General features: G+C 39.3%; 1 protein-coding gene across 10 annotated transcripts in view; it reads right to left on the bottom strand.

Moving 5' to 3' along the window:
* Positions 1-19,892, bottom strand: part of LOC311269238 (RNA-binding protein Musashi homolog 2) — a 260,575-nt gene that overhangs the window by 229,413 nt on the left and 11,270 nt on the right. For all 10 annotated transcript variants that reach the window (XM_084373282.1, XM_084373283.1, XM_084373280.1 and 7 more), the window contains exon 5: positions 16,899-16,940. In XM_084373282.1, coding sequence (XP_084229408.1) covers positions 16,899-16,940 — 42 coding nt within the window. The remainder of the gene's footprint in view (positions 1-16,898; positions 16,941-19,892) is intronic.

Below are 19,892 nucleotides of genomic sequence, written 5' to 3'. Positions count from 1 at the left end.
GCATTGTTTGCAAGAGTTTGGAATATTGTCCAATACTAAGAAGATATTCCTCCAGAAATTGATCGATAATAATATCGACATAATCTATATTATCCAAGGGAAAAATGGGACTTGACCACACTGATTTACATCCATCACTCTGTTTGCACAAATAAAGCCTGCAAATCAATCAGTGTACAACTTTTTCCTTTGGAAGATTGCCGTCTTCCAACTCAGAAGCACCTGATTTTGATAATATGTTTGAGGTAAGCATCCCAGTGGATGGTTGGTTGACTCTCTGTGACTCTTTCCAATCAAACAGCTCAGAAATAGATGTATAAGCAAGTTAGCTACACTGTATAACTGAGAAAATTACAGTGAAACGTTTTCTCCATATCCTAATGATAGAGATTTGAATCCACTCGACTAAACTCGAATGTGAGGTTTAGAAAGACAACATAGAGAACAGATGTGGTAGCCTGCTGATAATAAACAAAATTACATTGTAATCTGCGAAGATACTTTTTGAATTTCATCTAGCTAATGTGCTTTTCTGTGAAATATCTGCCTGGTCTTACTTTCTCAGCGACTGACACTGTTTACCTGTAATGTTCCAGAATCTAGCAAATAATTGCATTGTGAATCCAAATGGCAAACTAATTACTCGCTCTCCTTCTGGAAAATGTACAGTACAATGTAGCCGAGGGCCACCGCAGGATGCCACTTTACTGCACAGGGAGGAAATATTCCACCCTTCATTATCAACATAAACAAGAGGCAAACGACAGGCTATAGAACACAGGATAAAGGAGAAGTATTACTGGCAACAGGCAGATAAGAAAGTTATGAAAGCGGGGACAATGAGAGAGAAAGCGACAGAGGAGCTGCTCTTCTGTTCGAGCCATTACCTTCCTTCTTGAGACACTACAGTGAGGAATGTGTGTGTATTGTTCAGAGGATCGATCCATCAGCATACTGTATAGGACAAGGCGGGGAAACTGCACTCTGCTTACAAACTATTTTAATGCAAACATGAGCTTTACAAAACATACTTATACATCTACAGGAAGGCATAAAAACTAAAACTGCGCTCTTCACGGTATACACCAGCGCTGCACGATATGATAAAAAAAAATCTCATTTTGACAGATAGTATGATTGCGATATGATTTACGATGAGTGGGAATTCTGTTTTCTTACATCTAATCAACAAGACTTGTAGACCAGCACATCTCTGCAGCATTAAAGTACTTCATTTTAAGCTTCTGCGACTTGCCAAATTGTGATATACAGATATAATGAGCCAATATTGGCCGATCACATATCGATATTGTGGTACACTGGTGCTCCCTACTGAAAATGTTAGGATCACCAGCATAAAATTTAGGAGCACTATTTAAATCAACATGCACCGCCTGCACAAGGAGTCGGATGCGTGGGCTGGATGGGTCAAACAAACACAGGACTTTCATCCAGGAGACAGAAAGTCGTATCTGTTTGTGTGAAACCAAAAGTCAACAAAGAGCTATTTAAATTCTTCATAACATACTTAACTTACTACTTATCTTACGTCATGCACATAACTTAACTATTACACAAATAATGTATTTTTAACTCAAACCATGATCTTTTACTAAACCTAACCAAGTATTTTTGGTGCCTGAACCTGACCAAACAGCAATCAGTTCACAGTGTTGACGACGGGACAAGGAAGGTCCAGTATAGTACCGTCACAGGTAAAGATCATATACTTATGTTGTCTTGGGAGTCACTGACAATCAGTTGTTTATGTATGAGGAGTTGTGTAGTTGTCGTACAACAGTCAGACAGTGTTTTCTGTAATTCAGCTTTCCATAAGTAGTTCAGCTCCACTGTTTAATACTTTCATCCCTACTAAATATGCAATATAAGAGCTGACTAAGGATCAGAAAGCTTACAGTCTCATATCTGGATTTCCATTCATATGCTCTCCTGGTAACAAGACAAACATCTATATCAACTTGCTATATGGATGCACTGAACCACTTTCATTCCCAAACCCCATGTTTGTTTCAAACTCGACAAATAAAATCAAACAAATATTGTGCAGTTGCTCAGACTCTCTTCTCTTGCTCCTCTCCCCCAGAAACAAAATACCATTTCAGAGATTTTTAAGCACACCGACATTTATTATTGATATTCTGACTTGTAACTTTGGTTGTATTGCATGGTCCATCCTCTCCTGTGGCAACTTTTAATAACGTGTGTGCATCCCTGCTCCTTTAGCTCACGTACGGTTCAGTTACAGAGCCTGAACCATCTGCAAGGCTCAAAATGTTCTTTTACTTTGTGCATAAATAAAGGAACAAATGTGTCCTACAGTGTAATGGCACTTCAAAGATCACAGAGCTTTTTTTAATGCGTCCATGTCCATGTTGAGGTACTCTATTGCTTTTCCTGCTAATGTGTTAGCCTGTGGCTAACACGTCTCTTCACAAAAGTGAGATGAGTCAAGCTTGTAAGGTGCTGCCGAAACCACTCCGGGCGGACACATAATTTCCGTCAGTGGGTGCCATATTGTAATCAAACAATATTAGGGCTAACAAAGAATTTGGGAACTAAGGGGAGTGTAATGAAGGCTGCACTCACTGTCAGCACATTTGCAGCTGTAATTTAAAAAGGCAAAGATATTCTATTAGAACCTCTACAAGCCCTTAATTTTATGATGCACAACCCCACTGAGCTGAATGATGTAATTTGAATATGCTGTCAGTTTAAATGTAGCCTTCTGGGACAAGAATGCGGTCACTGGAATTTAATTGGAGGACAGCAAACAGTCATGGCAGCAACAGAGAGACAAAAGAGAGAGGGGGATTTCTGTGATGGCCTCACGTTTTTCAAAGAGATAAATAAAAGATGATAAACATGGATTAGAGAGGCCATTTTGTCTGCTCTCTTCTCTCTTTCTAGTCCCGGTGTCTTTGAGAAATATGTCTCTAAATTTAGCATCAGATTTATCAAGCCGAGGCAATCCAGGGAAAAGGGAAGGGGGACTTGGGAATAGAGAGAGCAAAAGAATGAGACAAGGTTGAAAGGTATCTAAAAGACAGGTGCAGCAGACAAAAAGATTGAGGGTGGTGGAGGGGGGAGAGCGGGGGGCATTGTCTGGGAGATCCTGTCCATCACTTGCCACTTTTAGAATGAAAATACATCTCCGCTAATATCCGCCCCGCGCACACACATATAGATTCGCACACACCGGCAAGACACATGAGGAGAAAGAGATGTGAATTTCAATTAAGCAGGTAAGGAAATTAAACTAGTGTTACAGTTATAAAGTCAACCAAGCAGATAAAGACTCCAATACTGCAAAGAGGGTGGATAGAAGAGACAGATGGACAGAGAGACAAACTCATTCACACAAAAAACACACACACAGATAAACACAAATATACCCACAGAAAGCCAGACAGAGAATAAAACCAAGGTCAAAAGAGGTCAGATGTGAAACTCCTCTGCTCTCAATTTTTTGGATTAATTTCCACTTCCTGTCCACTAACTGTCCACTCTATGGAGTGAAATGAGAGCCTCATTAAGTGGCGCCACATATAATTACCAATGATGTTAATGAATTCTTTGCCAGTATTTACTCTTAATGCATTCATAGATGCTGGTGTTTGCTGTTTTTAATCACCAGTGGAGGTCCTGACTGCTTTATGCAAATGAAGCGCTTCAGACAACGTGACTTGCCTCTTTTCAAACCGCTGTTATCTTCTGAAAAACTGAGACCCAGCCACAGTGTCACCTCTTTTTGGTTGAATTATCTTCAGACATGCTATTCGGTGGACTTGAGAGATAACGTTCCTGGACACGTTTTTCTAATTGAAAATTGTGCCTAACACAATTCGGTTTACTGACTATCTGCTGCCAATCAAATGCTAACGACGGGTCAACTTTTAGTAGCATCAAATATAAAGTGGTTTTACTGCTCTGGCCAGTCTCCCTTGCCTGCTCTTCATTGCCGTCTTCCATTTGCAATGAATGGAATCTTGTCATTCACCACTATGTTTTACTGGTGGAAGTAAATTCAGCCTCTCTCCTTTCCTACTCTCCTTTTCTTTCCTCTCCTCTGCTGACAAATCTGTCCTCTCTGAAAATTGCCCTTGTTTAGATGCAAGATTTACATGGGATGCAAATCCTCAAACTCCACAGTAGCACTGTATACACCTGGCTGCCAGGTCTCAGACAAGGCCTTTCTGTGTAAGCTCGGCCACATTGTGTCAGCATAAATCACAATACGGCAACAACAGTTAAAAGTTAAAGAATTGCTCGGCTGACGGTGGCTGAACGCAGTGCATGCTGGCACGCGTGTTCATACAAATTCAATATTCATTTCGTGGATGGATTCCAAATGAATACTAAACACCTTGTCAATTGAGATTCATCCGAGGTTTGTGTTTATTCATTTACCAATATACATCTGCTCAATATTACATGGGAGATTAACTAGTTCCATATGAAGGATTTATCTGAGTAGAGTCATCATGCACCTGTGTTCCCTAATGACGTATGTAAGGGCTTCCCCTCTTAGTCAATTAGTCAACTAAGTGGTTGTTGCAGCCTCATTCCACAGAGGTATTTTTATTCACCTATTTATTTTTATTTTGTAAATCCTTGTAAAATAATCTCTCTGGGGTCAGAGACACTGAGTATATTCACATCACGGATTATTTAATTGTGTGAAATCAATCAAACAATTAATGTAAGAGACCATTATCAATTCACTTGAGTCTCACCATATTTCATACAGTGCATATATGGATTAATATGTTGTAAATGCCTGTATTCATTTGGCAAAAGTTAATGAGGAAAGAAGGTGAAAATAATTTGGAGCAATATAAATGCAAAGCGAACAGAAGGTCAAAGTTGGACTAATTAAAAGTGCTATAAAATTGTCTCGTGCTATAAAATTGCTGCATGTAGCTATCAATTAGAAATCACAAAATGGTCCTAGGCGGCAGCGGCAAGGAAATGAATCTGTCAACACTTTTCATTATTGTATGATAACACGGGAGAAAATTAAGTCACAAAATAACTGTTACAAGCTGGACTTGACCTGCTTATGCATTACCTCTGTTTGATTATTTCACATTCTCTGCGACTCTGCAGCAGCGACACAGAGACCGGGCTTGTTTTTGCATTTTCCCGACAGAGTGTCACAAGGGGTCTTCTTTTAATGAATCGAGGTGAAAGCAAAGGCAGTGGTGTAAATTCATGGCAGTAGCACATGTGCGAGAACACATTTTTTTGGTAATTTTGTGACCAGAGATGTTGGCGCAGCGGTGGCACACCTGCGGTGCGGTCGCAAAAAGAGGTTGGATTAGAAGGAATAAATTACCAGTAGATGTGGAAGGGGCCGGTGTCAATCACAGTCAATTAAATTAGGTCCTCTCGTTCCCTTTAAAAGCAATGAGCTCCCCGCCATGTGGCAAAGACAGTTTCACCATAAATGAAAGTCCAAACTGGCCGCCCTGTAAAACCTTCTGAACAGAGGAAATCTGTTGATGTCTACGAGGTGCAGACATTGGAAATGTGCTGCCAAGACGTATGATATCCAATTTAAAGCTGAATTAATTTCACTGCAAATATTGAAATCTTACAATTGGCACAATAAATCAAATCTGTGAACAGCCAAGCTCGACACTGACATTAACTCTGAATATCTTCTGAGAATGGATAATGAACGGTAATTACTTCAGTTATGTGTTTGCTTCAATTAAATAGAAAGCATTGAAGTCCTATCTAAAACAGTAGTTTCCCTTTGTTAAAAAATAGTGGCTAGTTTCTATGATCAGTGGAGTGGGTGGTGTAGTCACACTGAAAGAAACTGGGCGGTATGACAAGGTCACTGATTCAAAAAGACTCAACAAAGCATCAACAACTGATGTAAGTGTGGAAATTATGGATTGCCATGTTATTGTTTGGTATTCCGTGGAGATAATTAGCACCGTCACAGATCTAGCGCAAACAGTATCTAGTCAAGGGTTTACTTTCTATTGTTAAGAAAAATGTATAAAGACATGTTGTCCGTCTATAATAACTACTGTTATTACACTAATTAAACATGAATTACATGCCGGTTGTGCATTCACTCCTGTTGATTTTTGCCACAGCAGCACAAAGTAGCTCTATGCTTATAAAAACAGCCACAAAAATGTCTGCTTTTGTTACAAGGTCCATTTTGTTATTTGCAGCCAAAGCACTCAAATATAACAAGCCGTATTTGTGACTTCTAAGCTTAGAGCCGCAGGAACACGGTGTATAGTGTGCACTTGGAAACAACATCACTCTGGAGACAGTTTCATTAAGCATGAAAAGCATTCATTTTAACTATTACATCTGGTTGTTAAAATCACTGTTTGAATATTGTTCATCCATATACAATAACACCGATAATTTAGCTGTTGTGGTTCAGATAATCATACATAAAATGATCATTTTTCATAACGCGTTTCTCCTTCATTTTGTGTTTGATCATCACACTTTCAGTATGTGCAGCCGTGGTGTAGATCGTTTCTGTCCAACCATCTCACCATCTAATGGCTCACATGCATACATTCATTTTCCTACTCGCATCTTATTTATTCATGTTACATATATCACTCATTTAGCGATGATATATGTATTTTCCCACCGCTGCCACATTGTGTTTACATCTGAATCAGTTTCTGAGTTGAATTGAATGCAAAATCTAATCTCTAGGGCACGCACATAAACAGACAAATACAAATTATGGAGAGCCTACATGCACACACAACACAAATTTATCCAGATGATAAAATATGATGTGGCTGACATTGCCTCCAATGAAAAATTATTGGCATGAGCCAACATGTCAGCAGTATAATCATGAATGATGTGCGGAAGAGAAAGGTCACAGCTGAGGACCGAGGCATTATGTTGAGGAACAGCTAAGCTCTTTAGCGCCCTGACTTAGATATAATTCAGTATTGAAGACTCGCTGTCTTACACATTCATACATTTATTCTTGTTTTTTTGTTTTTTACCATACCTTACAATGTGATTCATTGCAGCGGTGGCAACATGTCATCATGTGAAAATAAACATGTGATTTCAGCTCAGAAGAGTCACCAATTTTATTCCATCTCCATTTAGGTTGGAAGATTGTACATTATTATGGAATTGAATGACAGACCACCCTGCATTTAACTGCGGACGGAAAGCAGGTGAGGGACTCCATCATAAATGTGGAGCTACATGCCCGTCCATCTGTCTGTCTGTCCTGCTGTATGTCCTTCTTGTCATGCTTTGTTAGAGCTCAACCCTCAGATTCTATCTGGTTCTTTCTGCGACCAACAATACCATGGAGGTTTTGTTTGAGGACAGGTCTGGATTGAATGGTGGGCCTATGATTCTTATCATAAGCAGACTGGCCACCTGCATTACCGCTCCAGAATTGTTACATTTCTTTATGTTAATACTCTTGAAACGCTTATCTCCGGTCAACCGTTTTATCTTTTATCAAGACTGATCCGTCCAAGTGAAAAAAATACCCCCTAATTACAGCATATTTTAATTAAACAACAAAGAATCAATGCTCTAAATGCTTTCAGCTAATTACATAATATTTGTACATCAGAGTGACAACCGATACACCACAGTCACCTTCTAGTTAAGATATTTTGGGGTGCAACACAAAGGAAACGCATCACACAGCTGCTGAGAGTGACAAGTAAAATAACAGCGCAAGTTCTGAAATATGTAATTACAGCATAGAAGATATTTCCGTTTGCCTCTTGTTATTTTGGTCTATCCAGTCATGTTTGGTTATTAATAGAGTGTTGCTCTATTGACTGTGTGAAGGCGGTGACTAAACCAAACATTAGACTGGTTTGGTAATGGTAAACCACGACCATAGGCCTTTAATAGTCACACCATCACAAGAACAAAGAAGTCATGTAAGCCAAGCATGGGCAGACACATTTTTAATTAAAAGGATGTGATGTTGTAACTAATGCCCCATTTTTGGCTACAGTGTCATGTTGCAAACAAACAGTTGAACCAGAAAAAGGCAACAAAAGCTACTGGCTATCACTATTAATCACACAACTGACAACAGTGCAACTAACAACCTGACAGGTTCGTCTTGCTTAAGGAACATCATTCTCAATCTGAGAGGCTGGTGCTCCAGAACAAAAAAAACAAAACAGGGAAGCATATGAAAACTCCAGAGCATGAACTGTCAAACAACGTCAAAGTGAGAAGTGGCCTGTGAGATTCCAATATCTAACCCTACAATGACAACTGGATCCAATCATGGCAGGACACTTCAGTTAGTCAGCCAAACAATCCTCCAATCAGGCAGACATGCCCAAAACAAAATGATCAGATGTCAGCTTTACTTATACAATAGAATAAACTATAGATATTGTAAGACACTGTATGTTTAAACCTCACTATTGGAGTAAAAGTAAGCAACTTAACGTCAATTTACAATAAATACAACTTATTTACCCAAATGATTAAACAGTAAGTATATTATACTATATATTACATATTACAGTACATGCGTGTGTATTTTAAATGAACATAGCATTTGACCCTTTTATTTGCATAAATTAGATTAATTTCATGCAACATTACATTTAAACTGTACTTGTTGATGTGCTGGTTTGGTACGCAATTGTTTTGAGGTATGTCACTTTATGGTAAGGTTGTCAAAAGTATGAAAGTGACTTCTTATTAAAGTATTGTTTTTTTTATACCTGTATTGTATCAAATTTTAAAATTCTGATATTGTATAACCTTACTTTACAAAAAACAATACAAAACATACACTGCAGATAAAGTATAATGTTGTATTTACCTGTGCGAAAATGACCCTAATCATGTTAGTACATAGATAATACAGAAGCGCTGTATTTTACTCATAGATACACATACAATTTGTACTTTGAAACATATATTGCCTGATTCTACTATCTTTTCATAAGAGATACTAGTACTGTATATATAGCTGTATGTCTGTTGGTAATAATTTGCCCACATCTTGACACACCTGAGCCTCTCTGCCAACGGATGGCATATTACACTGACTGTTGTACAAATCCCACACTGCGTGTTTGAAACACAGGGGTGAAGGTGCTGAGAATTCAGAACCGGCAGCAAGGTGATGTGTCTGACAACACAATGGAACTCACTGTCCTGATTAAGCTGGACGTCCCTTTTTCTTAAATGATTATTTCTAGTGTTTCATTCAAAACACAATCTCAAAAAGGTCACCGTTACAAAAATTAGAAATGCACTCCTCTTCGGCCTCTCCGGCTGCCAAAGCCACTCCCTGAAGTGATGACTTTCATAGTTAAGTGGCCCTCCGCTTCATTCACAATCTTAGTTTTTCACATTGGATGGGTGGAGACTAAAGAAGATTGAAAAAAGATGTTCGTATCATGGAAAGGCCGGACGCGACTAGCTAATCCACCTGTCATTTAATCGCAGTGCATTAATACAGAACAATGTTACAGCTGCGGAGGGCCCAAGGTCAGAGTCACTGATGGTTTGTGCTGAACAAAGCCATTTAGACTGTCAGTGACATTGTTCTGATGAGAGACTACTAGAAAACCAGACACTATGTTTTATTACTGCTCCTTGCAGTTAGGGCCCGGCATTATATCGATATTTTATTGTTATCGGGATATGAGACTATATATTGTCCATTTTGGATATTGTTAAATCGAGATATGGCATAAGTGTCATCTTTTTCTGGTGTTAAAGGCAGCATTACAGTACAGTATATTACAAGTTTAGTCATTATATCCACATTACTGATGATTAGTATGTAAAAATCAGCCACTTGTTGAATTCATACAGTATATCACCAGAGGAACTGCTAACTGCAGCTGCTGCTAGCTAGTTAGCCACAAGCTAGTGGTCCTATTCGCTGACTCAAGTATGCCCAGAGTAGGAGCTGGGAGTGTTTATTCTGCTAGCACAGGAGCCTTGAACCGCCGGGGCTAGCTGATCAGCATGCTAACTTCAGTTGATATCTCTTCAACACAGTACACAGACATCTTTGACATTATGTCAAAACTAATGTTTCATCAAATTCTGCTGATAATCTTAGTTCATTTTTTCAGTGTTTCAAAGTAAAATTCTTACCTTTTGCACCTTTAATGTGTTATATTAATATTGATCTTGAGGCATTTCTTCAAGAATATTGTGATATTTCAATCTGTCGCCCAGTCCTAGCATTTATGCGGAGATTTAAAAATACTGAGCCTTAAAATAGTGTGATAATATTTCGCCCAGCCATACTTGCAGTCCATCTGTTTTTTTTAGTTTAGGCAAAAAAAACCTTACTGCAACTATGGGAAGACACACAAAAGATATTAAAATATTGTCTGGATTTATTGCTGATCTATTTGAGGAAAAAACATGAACATGCTATTTTTAATGTGAATTTGGGTCCTTCCTAAAAAAACAGCTGTTTCCCAGTGAATGAACAGAAAGTCACAAAGCTGCTGCCGTAACAAACCTCATTTTCTGAATGACCACCAGTCGCATGTATTTTTAGATTCTTTAAAAATAAGACTGATGTAACATGGAACAGTGATGTATTCTCTGCAGGCTGCCAAGAACACATCAAACATGTGTTTTTGCGCGTGTGTGCTTGCGTTGTTTGTATCTCTGTGAGCACATGTGTGTGCACAGAGGCTTTGATAAGAGGTCTTGAGAGGTATAGTGGAGGACCATGCCCTCCTCTCCTCTCTTCTCTATCCTGGCTAGCAGGCTGTCCTCATTACTGTCAGTCAGCATCAGGTTTAGCAGTGCCAGGCTCCTGCACAGCCCTCTGTCCTCTCTGCCCTGCCAGCACTAGCCTGCCTGACTGCTGCCATTGGTAAGCATTGTAAGAACCCCTCAATCCCCTAGAAAACCTAATTACTCTCCACCCGCAACCAAGGAGACCGGAGAAAGAGGCAGGCCGAGAGAAGAAGAATCACACGCATGTACACTCCATTTATAAGCGCTCCGGCAATTATTCAAACAAAAGAAATGTGTGTTCGTATTATATCTGCGGTAAAAAACATAATTACACAAGCCCTTACATTCACACATCATTTATCTTTCCATTGAAGCTTAAACATTGGAGGAAAGCAAGAAAAAAAAAAGAGGACAGTAAATACATTTAGAAAGTGTGGAACACACTCAAAAAAACATACCCGAATCAAACTGAGCATCGCTTTGACTAGCCGTTAACTGGGTCACTCAGTTGGTGATTGTGTCTGACCACCAAACAAACAGTCATTCATATGTCTGTGCTCTGGCCCCATTTTCATCTGGAGCAGTTCCACAGAGGCCGCTGAAAGCAAAGGAGCTGACGGGTCAGGGATTTAAACCCATCTCCAGCTTCGGCACAGTAGCCATTACCACCGGGTGGGGGCGAGGTGGTAGATGGGGTGGGGGGTGGCTCCTTGTGTCATCCTCCATCTAAAGGAGGGTTTATTTATGTTGGCTGCACATGTGGGGTTTTTTTTTTTTTCTCCGGGGGTGAGAGGAGAGTGACAGTGAAGAATTCCCATCAACTCGCTTGTCACTTCTCCGTCGTCTTCCGTCTGACTCTTGGTTTCACTGAAACGTCAGTGCATTTAGTGTCAGTTGTAAGAAAAAAAAAACCCATTTCAAAAGTGCATTTATTTTGAGAAATACAGCAAATATCTTTTCAGCTGGGCATCTCGGTCGCTCACTGGGATAAGACCTGTGCCATATGCCTTGAAATGCGACGTCAGGTTCGGATAATAGCCGGCACAGCATAACATTCCTTCTCTTTCTTCCACTCCGTGTGCTATCTGCACAGTAGAAATGCCTTGAAATAAGAAATGTCTAATAAGAAATAATCTTCTTTCACATAATAAATATTTGGTGGGGCTCATTGTCATGAACTGTAAAGCTGAACAAAGATATTGATACGGCATTCTGTTCCACATTAAAGACTTTTGTCCTTGAATATTCTTTCAGACTCGTGCAGCTGTGCAGATCTGAGTTGGAACGGGGGAAGCTGGTGCTTTTAATAAACTCACAGGGACATTCAAAGGGGCTGGCAGCTACAGAGGTTTCATTTTCCCAGCAGTGAGCTGTGTCATTTAAAATAAGGATCATTTTCAGAAGGGGGAATATCATAATGCTAAATCTAGATCAAATAACTGAGCAAGGTGTAAGACTGGATTTACAAGGCCTTGTAATCCTAAAAAGACTGAAAAGGAAGAGAAGAAAAGAGCATAAAGAGGGAAAGACGGAGTGGCAGATAAAGTAAAAGAGAACAAGGAAAGAAGTTTGTTTTGTATTCACGTATAAAACTACACACCTGTGCCTGCTTAATACAGCAGGCGCACAAGTGGTCGTGTGTGAGTCTGTGTTTATGTCACGCAGCACAAATGCACAGGGGGATGAGAATGTGTATTTACTGCGCGCTGCATTATTATTAGACTTCATTAAAACTTAAGACCTGAAATCTCCAGAACAGCAATACACCTGAGAGTCTTTTCTGCAGGTAAGAACATAAAGCACACACAGTCCCTGAGAGAGCTGTGGGGGGATCAGACAAGTGGAGGAGGTGGGGGCACTGGTCAATTTGCCATCCACAGAGAGAGAAAGAAGGCAAATGGAGAAAGAGAAAGTGACATGCAAAGACAGAGAGTGAGACAAAGAGACAGGCGAAGATAGAGAGAGAGAGGGCTCCAGCTGCCAGAGATAGACCGACACTAACAGCAGGCCAACAACAGGGAAGGCACAGTCACAGCTGTCACAGGTTGGAGTAAAATTTGGTTGCTTTGATGGTATTTTTGACTGAAAGCCCAGATTTACCTCAACCAGTGTACCAGCACAGTTCCTCCTCGCTGACATAAACGCGAGCAGTTTAAAACGGGACGTTTCGGGAGAGGAACTGTCAACGCAAACAAAATAAGCAGAATATCTGGAAGCGTTGTCACAGCTGCTCCTGTGCAGCACACATCTATTTTGTGCACAGATAGAGTCTTCTTGCTGCATCCAAAAGACTGCCAGAGACACGGTGACAACCTGTTCGGGATGGCTTACATGGCAAATCCCTTTATGGAGGCGCAAGGAAAGGGTTACGCCCATTGCTCTGTAAATGGTCGCTGCTCCTTCCTTTCATTTCCATAACAAGCCATCAGAACTCATCTCCCACTGAAGTGGCCACAGTCCCGCTGGCAATTAAAATCATGCTGGGACATGCCATGCTTGTGTGCGACTCCACTGTGGGAAACAAAAAGCAGCGGCAGCAGCAGTAATGACGCCAACAGTCGAGTGGTAAATCTCGAGCAATGTCGGCGGAAACCGCCGCTTTGATTTCTCCAGGAAACTGAGAGCAGGCCTCGTTTACATCTTTCAGTGTGAACCTTACTGGAAGATATCAAACGAGGAGACAGCAAGAAACAGAATCATCTCATCTCCGTCTTCTTTACCACTTTCTGTACACAGCCACAATACTAGAAAGGCATGCAGGGTTTTTTTGTTTTTTTTTATAGTTCTGTCAGTATCTCAACAGGCTCGAAATTTAGATGGGGAAAAATTAAGGATTGGGGCTTTAAAAACACACTGGAATAATTTGTTAGAATTTTTGACTGCTGTACTTCAGAATCAGGGCGGTAGATTCAGGTTTGAGATGCATGTCTGTCTGATTCAGCTCAAAAGGTGATTGACCGATCACAGTGCATTCGCGTCACAGTTAATCAGAGCAGCATGTTGCAATCTTAGGGAAGAAAACCCTGTGTTTTTAAGGCTTAAGTGTGTATGACATCCTCTAACCAATTTCCTGGGGGCAACCCTGGTCATGTCATGATGCTCTGGCAAAACAACACAGTGATGAATATATTAACTTCATCAAATCAGAGCTCATATCTGTATTCTTTAAGAAAAAAGCTCCTATAAAAACTATTACATCTATATCAGGGACGGCATTACATCGATATTAATAGAATGGATCAACAACAGCTTGTTGTGAAACTAAATATTAAGATGCTGAAACATTTTATGTTGAAATCCTGGCTTTCTAAAGCTACTTTTGGCTGCCTATCTAATAAAGCCACAGCTAACCCCAGCCAGGCTGAATAGGCTAGGGAGAGACAAGGCATAAATGAATGTGCATAAAGCACTTTGCATCACATCATCATTGTTTAATCCTTTCATTCTCATCTGTCAATCATCTGCAGATGAAACCTAATCCCTGAATATTTGCGGGCTAGTGTGCATTGATACCTTTGACAGAACTTGTAAGCACAGCTTCTATTTTTAATGCAAAATGTCCACTTTAAAGTCTTAAGATAAGCTTTGGTCGTGTGACATTATTCATTAGTAATGCGTGCGCCATTTTGCATTTCTTTGGCATATTTCCTTTGATTGACAGGTCCTGCGGTTATCTCCCATTCGTGCCCTTTACCAACATTCTAGTGCAGATGGTCACGAAAACCATAGGATGCAAATGCAAGGTGCGAAGCAGACATAATCCGCACTGTGACTGACTTTTTATACAAGGACATGTTTATGTTTCCCATTAAGTTTTCCAGAATTGTACGTATAAATCCTCTGATTAAGTCGACCTTGTCATACATGTCAAATCAGACTGTCTACTTAAATACAGCCTAATGATTATGTGTTGCCAAACTCCTCTCCGTCTCTTTCTCACCACCTCTTTACAGTGGAACTGTCCATGTTTTGGGGCAGTGTCAGTTATGTCTGCTGATACAAGTTGTTTTTCCTGTGATCCTGTCATCCCGGTGCAAACACCTTCAGTTGTTTACAGTGAAATGTCCTCTGTGTTCACCTTCACTTCCTGTCTGTTTTCAGCATTACTCTACGTGCTGTACATACTGTATAGTTTCACCGTACTGCAGCATTCAGCAGTGGGAGGTCATTGGCAGGGTTACTTGTGAGGTCATTGTTAGCCGTGAGAAAATTAACGCTGATTGGTCTCGTCACGATTCGCTCCCCGAAGCCCGTGCCACCGAGGCACCTGCCAAGGCGAGCTTCTTTAAACGAGAACGAGGCCTATTCAACAGCTGCATAAGCAGCCAGGCAGGCAGACAGTGGAGGGGAAAAGAGGGACAAAAGAAAGCAAATGCAAAACAGAGAGTACTTTCTAAATGGGAACCTCAGAATGGGACTTCTTTTAAAGGTCTTAAATCAATTGAACAGAAAGTACAAACCCATGCAATGTTAATCTATCGGGCTTAATCCCATTGCTTTAAGATCCTTTATAATCCACATTCAATACAACCATTTTTCTTCTCTAACAAGCTTGCCCTATAGCCATTTTATAAATCATTGGTACAAGGCTTTTGCAGTGCCACAAATTCTGTTATGGTGTCATTATTTCACTGAGTTATGAATCATGCAAGGTGGAATGACAAATATGTTTAACACCAGTAGAACAGCTCAAAATATTGTATTTCCTTCTCTGAGTCATTGCTAAAAAAAATCTAACACTGTTTAAAAAAGATTAACAATAAACACGACAGCAAGAAGAGTTCCTTGTTCACTTAAAAATTGGAAGAATCATCAAACATCTGAGCTGTTTTATTGCACCTTCGACATTTATGAGCGCAGCTCAGAAGAGAACAAGTTAAAGTGATATACTTGCTATGTAAGAAGTGTGGGGAAACACTGGTAGTTTCTCAACCATATGCCGATATCCTTAAGTCACCATGTGCTCTGGCTTTGAAAGCCTGCACTGCCAATTCTTCATTTGAAACCTGACCAACTCTTTAACAATGGCTCTCTCTGATCCAGTGGGAAGGAGAAAATCTATTATCGATTTCCACCTGGTTTAGGTGGAAAAAGCCCTGATAGCGATGCTGAATAGCGCAACACTGTACTGTGCTACAGCCTGCACATAAAGCTGGGGGGGATGGTGTGAGAGGGCATGTCAACAAAGCCCTTGACTATGCCACAGCACCATCTGCACACGCTGAATATTTAATTGTCAATAGAACTGCTCGAGACCAGTAATCAAGAAAAGGAAAAGATAATGTGCATTATGAGGAGCTCATACGACAGTTCCTGCGTGATTAGAGTTGGGCTTATTTTTTAAATCACCCATTCTTTCGATGCTAATTGTGACTATTTCTACATGCATGCACCACAATTAAAGATAGTTCTAAATCACTTATGTCATTCAATCCCATTCAACTCAGAATGCTACAGAAAACAACTCAATAGACTTATAATTCAGCCAGTAAATGTAATTCATCACTGTCAATGAGTCAACAACCATTTCTTGCGAATTCAGTCAGGCTATTCACTTCAAAATAAAACTCTCGCTTTTTTACTTCAAAAACAGGATCTTGACTTCTCTTTGTAATTTTCTGATTTCCCGTTTCCCACATCAGAATAAAACTTTCAACCAATAGGTAACGTTTACTGCAGATAGTCTGTCTCCTGTCAGTCAACAATTCCATTGAGCCAACACAGATGGTCTCACCACTTATACTCTATTGCATTAACAGACAATATCGCTTGATGTTTTTATTATTATTACATCACAATAATAAGACAGAGTTCCTTTCTAAACATTTGACAATAAAAACATGATGAGGGATGAAATGCAAATATGAGCATAAAAGCCCTGCCGCAGATATAAAACAGTGAGGTGATACAAAAAAGAACATAACCTCAATCATGCTGAAAATTTCCTTTAAGTCTAATATGTCCAACTTTAATTGCTTTGGTGCAACAGCACAGACAAGGTGAGAACAATGGAGCCAGACTTGGTTTTTCTCTACAATAACAAACAGGCAACCGCTGCCTCTTTGTATCTGCTGTGTGAGCACACAAAATTAGGTAAGCTGGTGACATGAGACATAATCATTTTCTTTGAGCAGGGTTAGTGACCAATTTATTCTTACCTTAGGCTGGGCGCGACGGGGAAAGGCAACCTTAGGATCAATCTGAGGATGAGAAGAGAATAGTAAAACTGTTGTTAAAAGAAAAGCAGGGATATTTTATGGCAGTGAACAGGTGTTGGAAAATATTTCTCAAGCTCTGAGCCTACAAAGGGAACCAGACCATTCACATAGTCACATTTAAAATCCTCTCTGGTTTGGAAGAATTGCTTGTATCTTAATAGCAGTAATACATGTTCAAAAGATAATACATTCAAATGTGATATTTTCAACTCACAATGATAACAATTTATCGAAGCCATTAAGACTTACAAAAGCTGCGTAATCAGCCTGTAGTGATACAGTCTGCTTTTGAATTCGAGAAGTATTTTCAGGAGCTACAGCTGCATTCAAGAAATGTCAAAATTATTGCGATTGCTAATTAAGTGCACATGAATGACCCAACAAAACTGATAACGAGAACAGAGAAAGGATGATTTATTTTTCATAACACACTGGAGTCTGCTTGAATCATTGCTTACTTTTGTCAAATCTGACGTCATTGTTTTTCCCCTGTGGTTTAAGGTTAGGCTGAGTTATTTTTACAAAGAAAAGGCTGGGTCATGGTTATGGTTAGCTTAATATCCTACAATCTGTTTTTGTGGTATGAAGATTTTCTTGCAAGAATGTGCACTGGCTTTGATTAACTTGGAAGCAAGTAAAACAACAAAAGACAGATTTTATGACAGTATAGTGATGCTGTTGAATACTATTAAATCAATTCTTAAGGCAGTGTATGTTCCCACTGAGCAGTTCATTTGTAAATTACTACAGCTGCAACTATTTGTTGACTGAAAGAAATGAGTCGACTGAAAGGAAATTAATCCACAACTATTTTGATAACTAATTAATCATTTTTCAAGTATAAATGTTTTGGTGGGTCTAGCTTCTTACATGTGAGGATTCACTGTTTTTCTTTGTCATGATAGTAAATAAAGTAATGGATTCATTTTGAAAATATTTTTTGGTTACACTTTATATGACACCTATAATGCATTATAAATATACTGTCATAATGTCATAATGACTGATCATTATGACATTATGACAGTCATTAAGTCATTATTTCACCAATGTCATGCATTATATACATTAATATAATGGAATACACTGAAGTATTCCATTCATGGTATGTTAGTACTTCATGTATTTCATGTATGCTGCTTTTGCATTGACTTAATCTTATTTTCATCACTTAACTTAAAGCAAACAATGACCTGTTCTATATGTACTTGTAACCAGCTGGTACTTTGTTTGTTTGTTTGCTTGTTAAATCACTCACTATAATTAAAAAGGATTGGTATGTTTTTAATCCATTGTTGACATTGGTGTCATAATGTGTTATGATTTGTTATAAAGCATTATGAATATATATATACTGAATAACACATAAGTAAGCTTATAATGCGTTTTAATACATGAGCTTCATAGAACGTGTTACCCAAATGTAAGTTGCAAAAACAGCCGATCGTTTAAATTTATCGTTGGCCTATTACCTGACCTGGTTCCTTATTAATAATACTGGTGCAGTTATTTGGCACAATAACTGCTGTGACTACAAGTTAAGTTTGTTAGGATTGTCGCTGTGCAGACCTTTGGCTTGCACACACTTCAGTAATTTAAGTCTTCACTGACTAATGTTAGTACACAATTTGTTATTATGAGGATTTGAAGACAGCTGGCTAACATCACTGACCTCATTACTTACTGTAGCAAATTTTCTACAATTGATGGAGCTTAATGACACATTCTAGGCACCGTTTTCATTGCAGTGGGCAAGGTACTGAAGGAAACTACATATTAATTACTGCTACTGTGTGAATTAGTCTCGATACGAAAACATCGGTGCTACCCACTTATCTTCTAGTGCTGCCAACCGATACATACTGAGAAAAAGAACTACGGCTGCTTTAAAAAAAAAGTTAGCATGGAGACCAGCCACGCCATCATTCTGCTGGTCATGGTTGCGGCAGGGAGAGGCTCGCTTTTATTTTAGGCAGGAATGGCTGATTGAATATGACAGGGAGAAAATGAGAGTCTGAGGCCGGTGACGCCTCCAGATATTGCCAAATAACCAGGAGGATGCGTCAGATCAGCCTGTTTCTCCATCTTGTGCTTGTTATCTCATTAGCTTCATTTTCCTCGTTAATTTCACTGGTATGAAGGTATGTGGGGGGGGTGTCTCATCAACCTTGAACTTACAATGACAAGGAACTATCTCAAACAGCAATGTTCTTTTGTTCAATATGAATGAAAATTTCTCCCAAAAAACTAACAGCTATAATGAGCTTTGTGATATAGTGTTGCTCATTAGTGTTGAACATAAAATCTGTTTCACGTTGAGCCGTATTTTGCTGTACTGAAATATTTACAATTAGTGTACCAATTCTATGCATTCGTAGAAGTTACTCCTTCAGCACAGATGGACTTATTTAAGAAAAAATATATCTCTTCCTGCTGCGAAAAACAATGGAAAGAAAATGAATCGAGGAATGCAAGAACAAAACACACCATCTGCACAGATCAATTAAGCCAATGACAATGACTGCGTTTTAATGCGTTTGAAGGGAAACCATGATGTGCAATGTCATTGTCATCTTTTCTGTCAGTCTCAGTTATTACTGTTATCTTTCTAAATCAGGTCAAAATGAGAAATGAATTCAATAACACCTGGGTATGGCAACCCTGCTTGTAATGAATTTCATTTAAAGATTTGTTTTAGCACTTAGCCCCCAGGCATAACCAATTCAAACTCAATTATTTTGTGCGCCCTATTTGAGCAAAGACAACACATTATGCTTTGAATACCAAAGTCCTTTACTTGGTAATGTATCTTACTTTTTAAACCCATACAAAACATATCAAACCTCATTTCATCATACTCGCATAAACTAATTGTTTTCCTGTCCTGCTGAGAATTCCTATTTACTCGGATGTTCCAGTTTCAACACGCACGAG

Source organism: Pagrus pagrus, assembly GCF_965226575.1.
Source record: "Pagrus pagrus genome assembly, chromosome: 14".
NCBI lineage: Eukaryota > Metazoa > Chordata > Actinopteri > Spariformes > Sparidae > Pagrus > Pagrus pagrus.
This window is presented reverse-complemented; position numbering and strand designations above follow the sequence as displayed.